Consider the following 11,318-nt stretch of genomic DNA (forward strand, 5'->3'; position numbering starts at 1 on the left):
CTAAGTTAAAGGCTTGTATTATGTTGCAACTGATTTATATGTATCTACCAGTGATCTACGTCAAGGTTCTTTTCCTTGACTCACGATTTTAAGTAGTAAAACTAGACTAGATGCCGTCCGACCTGCTATGTAGTAAAATGTTACAAGTAATAATGTATGAGATATTAATACATGTGCAGAAAGGTCAGATTGGAAATTTATGATACTGTTGATGCTTGATCTATCTAGTCACATGTAATGTTATACCTTTTTGTTAAAACAATAAAAAGATGTTTTAAACAAACAAATGTGTTAAGTACAGAATTTTTTGGCGCTTACTAATAAATAACTAATAGTGGTTCTCTTAATTCCTAACAGAATGAGTGGCTGTCTTGTTTTAAAAATGGCTACTGATGACAGAACATCTGCCCAGACCTTTTCATTGTCCTCCTCCAACACAAAAATACTGCACTTGGAATTTTTTTTTTTATTTATTAAAGTCGAAACTCGTTTCTAGGGTATCCTTTTAACAGACACAGTGCCTTGAAAAAGTATTCATACCATGTGAACTTTTCCGCATTTTGTCAAGCTACACCCAAAAACTTAAATGTACTTTATTGGGATTTTATGTGATATGCCAACACAAGTGTTTGTGAAGTGAAAGGGCTCATACTCACATGTGAGAAACTCAGACGAGTCTCGTACGTCAATAACCAGCACTATGCAGCTGAACGCTCCGATCCGAGTGCCGGAGGCAGTGCCGGGTAGGGTATTGACGTGCGAGACTCGTCTGAGTTTCTCTCATGTATGAGCCCTAAAAGAAATGATGCCTGGATTTCTAAATATTTTAAAAGTATAGATCTGAAAATTGTGACGAGTCAATACTTTGTAGGGCAACCTTTCGCTGCAGTTACCGCTGGAGGTCTTTTGGAGCCAGTCTCTACCAGCTCTGCACATTTAACGGCTGATATTTTTGCCCCTTCTTCTTTGCACACTTGCTCTAGCTCAGTGAGATTGGATGGAGACGTCTGTGAACAGCAACTTTCAAGTCTTGCCACAGATTCTCAATGGGGTTTAGGTCTGGACTGTGAGTGTGCTATTCAAACACATGAATATGCTTTGATTTAAACCATCCATTGTATCCCTTGGAGTATATTTAGGGTCATGTACTGCTGAAAATTAAACCTATGCCCCAGTCTCAAGTCTTTTGTAACTTCTAAAAGGTTTTCCTCCAGGATTGCCCTGTATTTAGCTCCATTCATCTTCCCATCATTTCTAACCTGTTTCCCTGTCCCTGCTGAAGAAAAGCCTACCCACAGCATGATGCTGCCACCACCATGTGTAATGGTGAGGATGGTGTTTTTAGGGTGATGTACAGAACATGCTTTGATCTTAGCAGATCTTGGGCAGCACGGTGGCTCAGTGGTTAGCATTGCAGCCTTGCAGCGCTGGAGTCCTGGGTTTGAGTCCCACCAAGGACAACATCTGCAAGGAGTTTGTATGTTCTCCCCGTGTTTGCGTGGGTTTCCTCCGAGTACTCCGGTTTCCTCCCACATTCCAAAGACATACTGATAGGGAATTTAGATTGTGAGCCCCATCAGGGACAGTGATGATAATGTGTGCAAAACTGTAAAGCGCTGCAGAATATGTTAGCGCTATATAAAAATAAAGATTATTATTATTAGCCATTCCATTGGTCATGAATCAAAGCTTTTATTATAAATTACTATGACAACAGTTTGCACCAGAAATAGCTTTAATACTTGTGTTTAATTTTGCTTCAAAATGATAGGGGTGTAAACATTTTCCATTAGTTTTGTTCTTTTTTTTTCATACATTAATATTATTATTTGTAGTATGAGAAATTGATATGGCATGCAAAGAGTCGTCATATGCTCTTGCCAGGGGATTAACTATAACTATGCAGAGACTTTAGTTACACTCGTTGGACCTAGTGGATACCAAAAAGGTCCATTTAACCCATATGAGAAGGACAATACCATTTAAGACCCGTGATAGTGGGGGACCTTGTTGGAGATTTTCTGTTGGGGTCCTTGAGCTTCAAGCTACGCCACTGGTTCTTGCATGCCTTCAACAAGATTTGCGCTGAAATCTTATGGATGAAATTACTTTCTTTTACAATTTTCATTGTAAATAAACACACCAACCCTGTATACTTGTATTATAACAGACAAAATGTTTTTGCTTATAAAAAACATCATGGAGTCATTAAACACTCCCTTTCTAGTTACCAAATACAAACGGTAAATCAGAAACGGTCCATCCTGCATCCCCACTGCGATCAACACATCCCAAACCTCCGTGGTGTAACATAAAGACAAAATGCAATTCTTTACTCCGGATGATGAATGTAACTGCTCACTGTCGTCTGTTTCCAGAGACGAAGATGACACAGTTTGGGTGAGTACTAATGTAAACTGCATAATCGCCCAGGAGAATAGACACAGTCCCACCACCGTTATAGTCTCGTTGGTTTCTACTGACGGCGCCTTCATCAGTTCTAAAATATCCAGAATATCTGCTCCTAGTGCAAGGTACATCAGAAGTAGCTGAGCGAGCTGATCGCGGCTCATTTTTCCTCTTGGCATCAACCAACGTCCGATAATCAGGACCAAGATTGTTAATTCCTCTTCAATTTGTATATAACTGGAGAGTTTTTCGGTCTGGTGAGAGATCAAAACATCTGCTGTTAGCTAGAAAACCGAGTAAATACCATAGACATGTATCAACTTTTACTGCATGTACATGCAGTGTAGAGCCCAATCTATAAATGACAGGTGCCGGCTGTGTTATACACAGACAGAACCTACCTCTATCAGCAGCAACTGGAGCTCACTTTGATTGCTGCTCTATAAGCATTTAGAACTGGCAGCATTAAAATGTGTATGAAAGAATATAGTACCCGCCATCAAACAATTGCAGGTTCAAATCCCCTATGGACACTAAAAGAATTTGTCTAAGGTAGTACAAAAACATTATTAAAAAGTAAAAAAAACATAAATGTTTAAATCATTCCCTTTTGCCCTAATAGAAAAAATAAACAAATAAAAAAATAAAGAATTTGTTATTTTTTTAATTCCATAAATCTGTGTTAATTCCTCGTTCTGACACTCAACAGGCTTACAACATAATAGCCAATTCCGGGTCACACAGAGCGCAGTGTGATCCGGAGAGTGTGAATTGCCGTCAGATGACTCAGGAGAGGAAGAAATGTGTATGAAGACAAGTGTGTATGCATGTGCGCTGTTTATATATGTGTGTGTATGTGATCTATGTATATACATATGTGTATGCATGTGCTCTGTGTACACGTGAGTATGAATGTGCTCTGTGTATACATGTGTGTATGTATGTACTTTGTGTATACATGTGCCTGTATAAGCTCTGTGTAAACATATGTGCATGTATGTGCTCTGTGTATATACATCTGTCTGCATGTATGTACATATATAGATGTATATGCTCTGTGTGTGTACCTGATCTATATGTACATGTGTGTGTAACATACAGTGTTTGTGCCACACACTGTGTGTGAGTGTGTGTAGTATCCATATTTATAAACACCGGCAGTTCAGATGAGAGTTTGTAGGTATAAAAACAAAATTCTGCTCATTCATCGGGTGACTGGATTGATCATGCAGGGACAAAAATCATTGTTGTTGGTAGCACATCGCCGGGAGTAAAAAGAAGATGTGGTGCTGATAACATGATACAGTATGGGGACAGAATGATCTATTAGTGATTGTTCTGTCAACATCATTTTTTGACGGCCTTTTGTCAGTTTTTATAAAGACGCCGGTAATCAAGCGCTGAACAACTTTGATATGGTTGATTGCTCTCGGTTAACATTCTGAAATCAGCTCCTATACATGAACCCAAAATGTATCCATGTGATGGTGCAATAGGTTAGCATTTGGGGTCCCACTTTTAACTTTTGCCCAGGGTTCCACTTGTCTAAAACCAGCCCTCCACAGCAAGCGTGATGACATCACTACATCACGCCTGCTAAGAGGAAGCCTCAATACTGACATTGCAGAGACTCGAGCAGCCTGCTGGGGGAATGAGGTGAGATAAGTTTTATTTTTTATGTCGGTAGTAGTATGGGCATCATACTAATTGAGGGCTGTGGGGTCCCTCATAATGAGTGGGGAGTTGTGGGGGCCATTATACTGAATGGTAGGCTGTGGGGATAGTGAGCGGGAGCTCTCATAATGAGCAGGGTGTTGTGGAGGTCATTATACTGAGTGAAAGGCTGTGGGAGAAATTGTAGTGAGTGTGGGCCACGAGGACCCTCATACTGTGTGAGGAGGTGTGGAGTCATCATAATGAGATGGAAACTGTGGGGGCTCCCATAATAAGTGGTGTGCTCTGGGGGTCCTTATTCTGTGTGGGGGCTGTTAGAAGCCCAATACTGAGCTGGCGACTGTGGGCACTCCAATACTGATTGGGGCCCTCATACTAAGTGGTGTGGCAAGGGGGGCCTCATATTGTGTGTGGGCTCTCATGCTGTGTGAGGTACTTTGTGGGCCTTTCTACTGAGTGGAGGAGTCTGCGGGCCTCATATTGAATGGAGGGCATTGGTGGCCATTATACCGTGTGAGGAACTGTGGGGGTCCCATACTGAGTGGGGGGGCAGGGGGGCCCTCATTCTATGTTGAGGCCCTCATTCTGTATGGAAGGCTGTGGGACCTTTATACTGGGTAGGCATCATACTTTGCTGGTGACACTGTGAAGTCATCATACTATATGTGTAGGATGAAATTATGGGGACAGGGTATTCACTGTGGGATACCATTCATATTGCATGTGTGTGTAGGGGCATTATGGGGGGCATCACTCTATAATGAACATAAATGAGGTATCGCTGGTGAGAAGGTGACACTAAGGGGCTTCAGTAGGGACATAATCACTGTGTATTGCCACAATATACAGTATATCTTTCTTCAGGCTTATAAAAGTTGGGAAATATGATTCTGCTGAATACGAGGGGGTACCCAATATAAACAAGTATTACTTATTTAAAAACTGTTTTATTCAAGATAACATCTTGAATACATTAATCCCCTTCAAAATACCTTCCATTAGATTATGTGCACTTCTCCCAATGGTTTTTCCACTGTTCAAAACTTTTTTATAGTCTTCTGAGTTAATGCTGTTCGGTGCCTGCAGCTAACTTTTCTTAACCTTTTCTATGTCCTGAAAACTCTTTCTCTTTAGGTTTTTCTTCATTCTTGGGAATAAGAAGAAGTATCAGAGGGCAAGGATGGGCGAGTGCAAGATCATCTAATGGACAGTATATAAAAAAATTAAATAAGTGATTCTCCTTTTTTTGGGTACCCCATATATACTGTATATATTGTGTATATATGTATATATATTGTGAGGCAGTGACTGGTGTTACATGTGAGGGTCACTGCATGTAACCCCCCAGGATGCGCAAAGAGGTATATTGAGGCCGTGAGAGTGCATTGCAGTCACAGGCATAGATGTGGTTGCAGTGCACTAAAGTGAGTATAGTTCTTGGACATGCTAGTTGTCCAGGGCAGATTTAGGGAAAACCTGCTCTGGGTTTTGGTGTTTTGAAACTGACTGCAGTATGTCAGTGGTGCAGTCCGTTTCATTCCTGGCCCGGGTTTTTCATGTGGCCCAAGGCCACAGGTTGCTACTTAAAAGTTCTGCATTATAGGGTTTGCGTGTGTCATGTTGAGTGTCTGGTGTATGCTAGAGGGCAGAGCAGTCAGCTCTGCAGTGCTCCATTTGTGCAAGGCAACACAGACAAACAGAGCTAAAGCAGCCAAGAAAGCTCAGGGGCCTGGCTCCCACAGCGTACACAGCGGTGCAGTCGCCCACAGTAACTGGTCTACGAGGTGGACTGTCTTGTGCCCGGTGGTGAACCGGAGGTAGACTGTTCTGTGCCTGGAGGAGGACTAGCGTGTTTAGTGACAGTAAGCTGAAGGATATGTTTCCCGGCTGCGATCCGGAGGATATTGTGTACTGTGTAATGTTGTGAGTAGAAAATTAACACGGTGGTGCAGTCACCCATGGCAACTGGTCTCAAGAGGAGGACTGACGTGTTTAGTGACTGTAAACTGAAGAATATCGTTTACTGTGTAAACATTAAAAAGACATTTTGTTTTGAACTTTGTTGGGATACTGTCTCATCACTGCACAGTGTGCTATCGCTGCACTACAAAATATATCTATATAGATCTATATCTATCTATATATATACAGCTCTGGCAAAAAATAAGAGACCACTGCACAGTTTTATGAAAATCAGCTTCTCTACATGAGTGACAGCCATTCCATTCCAGTGTCAGTTGAATTCCAACCAGAGTACACCTCATTCTACTTAATGTGCATCTGATTAGGTGATCACCTGAACCAAATCTTATTTAACGAAATAAACTATAAAAAACGCTGCTGTGGTGTTCACAATCCTCTTGCAATAGGACAAGATGGATGGCAAAACACATGCTAGTAATATTCCAAAAGCAATAGGAATGAAAAAATAACTTTTAACCATGCCAAAGGAGTTGAAAAGAAAGGTCTTGAGTGAGGAAAAGAAGGGCTCAATTCTGGCTTTACTTGCAGAGGGATACAGTGAGTGTCTTGTTGCCTCCATCATTAAAATTTCTAAGACGGCATTCAACAACAAGGTCAAGCAGCAGACATTGGGGACAACAAAGCTACAGACCAGCAGAGGGCAAAAACAACTCTACACTGATCAGGATGACCATCATTTTATTCAAATGTCACACAGCAACTGCAGGATGACATCAAGTGACCTACAAAAGGAATGGCAAATGGCAGCTGGGGTGAAGTACACAGCAAGAACAGTTCATAACAGGCTCCTAGAGGCAGGGCTCAAGTCATGTAAAGCTAGAAAAAAAGCCTTTCTTCAATGAGAAGCAAAGGAGAGCCAGGCTGAAGTTTGCCAAAGACCATAAGGATTGGACCATAGAGGACTGGAGTAAGGTGATCTCTGATGAGTCTAATTTTCAGCTTTGCCCAACATCTGGTCATCTAATGGTTAGACGGAGACCTGGAGAGGTGTACAAGCCACAGTGTCTGGTACCCACTGTGAAAACTGTGAAATTTGGTGGAGGATTAGTGATGACCTGGGGATGCTTCAGCAAGGCTGGAATTGGGCAGGTTATTCTTTGCGAAGGGCGTATGAATCAAGCCGCATACAAGGTTATCCTGGAAAAACAGTTGATTCCTTCTGCTCAGGCAATGTTCCCCAACTCTGAGGACTGTTTTTTCCAGCAGGACAATGCGCCATGCCACACAGTTAGGTCAATCAATGTGTGGTTGAAAAACCACCACATTTCAGGTCAAAGGATGCGATGACATCACGACTGTGCGCCCTCTGCCTGAACAGTCATAGTGCAGAGAGCCGGAAGACGGTGATGCTGAGGTGTCCAGAGCAGGGCAGCGACCAGCGAGGAGAGGGGAGGATTTCAGGTTGTTTTTTTAATGTTTTGAGCAATGTATGGGGCCCATCATATACTGGAGCATCATATCAGGCCCATCAAATACTGGAGCATCATATGGGGCCCATCATACACTGGAGCCCCATTATATGAGGAACATTATGTATGGAGCATCATATGGGGCCCATTATACTGATGTACAATATGGGGCCCATTATATACTGGAGCATCATATGGGGCCCATCATGTAATGGAGCATTATATGGGGCCCATTATGTATGGAGCATCATATAGGGCCCATTATATATGGAGCATCATATGGGGCCCGTTATATATGGAGCATCATATGAGGCCCAGTATACAGCTCTGGCCAAAATTAAGAGACCACCACATCAAAACCCTGTCATGGCCAGCCCAATCTCCAGACCTGAACCTCATTGAAAACCTCTGGAATGTCATCAAGAGGAAGATGGATAGTCACAAGCCATCAAACAAAGAACTGCTTACTTACATTTTTGTACCAGGAGTGGCATATGGTCACCCAAAAGCAGTGTGAAAAACTGGTGGAAGGTATGCCAAGATGCATGAAAGCTGTATTTAAAAATCAAGGTTATTCCACAAAATATTGATTTCTGAAGCCAGAAGTTTACATACATTATATAAAAAGACACATCTGCATGTTTTTTTTTCAATATCTGACATGAAATCAGAATAAATCTTTCCTGTTTTAGGTCAATTAGGATTACCATAATTATCAATATTTGCCAAATTCCAGAATAATGACAAAGAGAGAATCTTTTAAGACATTTTTATTACTTAGCGCATACTCGCAATGAACTAGAGAATCATATTACCCATTGTAGAGTTGCATTTTCGTTGCAATTTCAACAAACTTGGAATTTGTTTCTCGCTTTCCAGTCCATCATGTGATAAAACGAATGGTGTCATTCAAGAGTACAATTCATTACGCAAAAAAACAAGCCCTCATATGGATATATGGAAGGAAAAATAAAAAAAAAAAAGTTATGGCGCTTGGAAGAAGGGGATGAAATAACAAAAAACCCCAGAAAATCAACAGAGGGTGAAGGGTTAAATATTTTTTATTTTTTTAACCTATATATTGGAAAATAAATTCACTGCCCTATGACATGATTGAGAATGTGTGCATCCTGTTTTGCATGCGACATATGTATAAGAACTCTTCCCTTGACCAAAAACCATGTTTAAAACGAGTCCACTGTTTTATCATCTCGTGCATATATTTGATGAAATACGTACATTCTCTGCGCACAGTCTTTGGGGATCAGTTATGGCGCTTATATTTGTCTCAGTGTTATTCATTCTGCAACTCAGGTATTCGAGTTCAATTACAAATATAGAAGGAATAATTGAACACAAGTAAAGAAACACCATCGGAGAAAACCTGCAAAACAGAGAACCGATAAGTATATTAGATGGGAGCAGCCTCGCTCCATGCAAGGTCCTATTTAAGAATTGCATTTTACTATCTTAGTTAAAACCCTTTAAAAATTATCTGCACCATTCTGATGCAATTTTCTTTGGTAGCGAGCCAGAATTTATTTTAACTAAATGGATTGTCATCTGCACATTTATACTATTTCATTGTGATCTCAAATGAGGGATTTCATCTATTGATTTTTTTAAAAAATTTCATAGGGTTTTTGGTTAGCGAGTTGTCTAAATCTGGAAACCCCCTTGACAAATTGTAAATCCAAAGCATATCTGTCACCAGATTTCTCAATGCAAACTGGATACATTTTTAAAAGTCAATCTCAGACCCAAAAGTGGCTGGTATACTTATTTTGAAAATCTAATAGATATGAGCGGGTTTGACATCATTCAAATGCGCTAAATGGTACAGATTTAACCTGGAAATTCAATTCACAGTGAAGTTATTCTCTGCAAAATGAATGTCCCTTATTATTCTCTGAGGTCTCTATAGACCCCAGAGAATAATAAAAGTAAGATATTGAAAAGAAAAAAAATACCTTTAATCCCCTTACTACACACCTTTATGTTCCCTCAGCTCTTCACCGTCCCCTGGCTGGTCCTCGATACTTCTTCTTATTTCCATCACCAAGCCTTGAATTTCTTGGCCTCTTCTTGCTAGACTGGGACTTCAGACTCTGAGGCAGCCCAGGAAATTGCCCTTGACCTTGCACGCGCATGCATGGAAAGGTCAAGGACCTCATCAGAGCCTAAAGTCCTGGCCTAGGATGAAGAGGCTCAAAGATTCAGCTCTTGGCAGTGTTGATAAGATTATGCACTGAAGACCCAGTGAGGGACGGTGCCGCGCAGATGGTCTGGACATGGAGAAGGGAGCAGTAAAATAAGTATATACTGTGTGTATATATATATATATTAAAATAAAGAAAAGAAAATGAAAAGCATCACAGGCAGATAGCGTTCCTGGGAGCTGTGCCTCCACGGCAATGACCAAACCTCCATATACAGACAAAAAATGAAGACAGCACACCAGTTCAGGGTGATAAAATGTGGCTATTTAATTGCCCAAAATGGCAATTAAATAGACACATTTTTTCACCCTGAACCGGTGTGATGCCTTCATTTTTTGTCTTTATATACTTACGGTAAATATATATTTGTGTTTTTTTAACCTAATGATGGTCTCTTACGGTTCATCGTGAAGTTGAGTTTCCCCAAAAATCCTGCATTTTGGCGAAAGAGGATTTTTGTAATGTTTGAGTAGAATTCAATTCCACTCTAATATATTAGCTCATCTCTAAAGTCAGAAAGTCTCTTTAATCCTTTTTGAAATATTTACTTTATTAAATGATCAATTTATCAGTCCATTTATCATAATCCTACAACCCATTGGGATATGGATTTTCAAAGTAAGTACAACAGCCTCATCAGATCTAAGACATATTTTTAATAATGTATGCAGTTTGTATTGTGAAATCTGGTGAAAGATTTGCCTTTATTGACTTGTTAATTACTCATAAAAATGCATCTAAATAGATATAGGCTAGATTACATAGTTACAGAAGCCTACTTAGAAACCTTATATATTAGAAAATATGCCCAATTTGTGTAACGTCATTCTTCTGCAGCTTCTAAATTACATGAAAGACACTAATTGCAGCTTCGGCACAATGTGACGCAACCCTCACATTACACTCACTTGAGTCAGAGACTTATGTGACTTTAACAAAAACTTAAAAACAATCTAAAACAATCGAGAGATTGGAAATCAGACAACTAAATATTGTCACAAAGCCCGAGCCTGAAATATCCAATGGTCCATATTACCATGTCCATTCTCCATTTTCTGTATTGCGTAATGTCACGAACATCTCAACGGCCAAGAGACAAATTCCGATAAGAAACCACAAGTAGGAGACATCTTTCTTCACTGTCACCAATGTCCCTACCACAATACTTCCATGTATGGCGAGGAATAAACGACTGAAAGAAGCGGACAGTATCTTCCGATAATTGCACAACATTCTTCAAATTTGCTAATAGCCTGCAAAGCAAACAGAACATTTTTTCAGAAACATATATTTTATTATGCTGGTAAGGATACTAATAAACTTAGAACTCCTGGAAAAGATGGATATTATTGGCATTCATACAGTGCCTTAAAAAAGTATTCATAGCCTGTGAACTTTTCAAATAAAAAATCACATTACACCAAGAAACTTAAATGTATTTTATTGGGATGTTATATGATATACCAACCTAAAGTAGCTTTTCCGGGCAGGTTCAAATCCTTTCTATATTGTACAATAATACAGCTCTTATCTGCAATTCATCTAGAGTGAGGTGTGGCAGTAGGGATAGCATATTACAGGCATCTAGTCAGGAATTATTGCCTTATAAATTATAATCCTTGCT

At 40.1% G+C, this 11,318-nt stretch overlaps 1 protein-coding gene across 1 annotated transcript; it reads right to left on the reverse strand.

Moving 5' to 3' along the window:
- Positions 1-1,731: 1,731 nt before the first annotated feature.
- On the reverse strand, positions 1,732-10,927 carry LOC141098066 (transmembrane protein 26-like). The gene is made up of 3 exons (XM_073585647.1): positions 10,731-10,927; positions 8,715-8,859; positions 1,732-2,663 (listed from the first exon to the last, which is right to left on the reverse strand). The coding sequence occupies exons 1-3, from the start codon at positions 10,925-10,927 to the stop codon at positions 2,106-2,108; spliced, it is 900 nt and encodes a 299-aa protein (XP_073441748.1). The 3' UTR covers positions 1,732-2,105.
- Between the last annotated feature and the right edge of the window lie 391 nt (positions 10,928-11,318).

The sequence above is a fragment of the Dendrobates tinctorius genome, unplaced genomic scaffold (genome assembly GCF_039654945.1).
Source record: "Dendrobates tinctorius isolate UK_male_01 unplaced genomic scaffold, ASM3965494v1 ptg000086l, whole genome shotgun sequence".
Taxonomy (NCBI): Eukaryota; Metazoa; Chordata; class Amphibia; order Anura; family Dendrobatidae; genus Dendrobates; species Dendrobates tinctorius.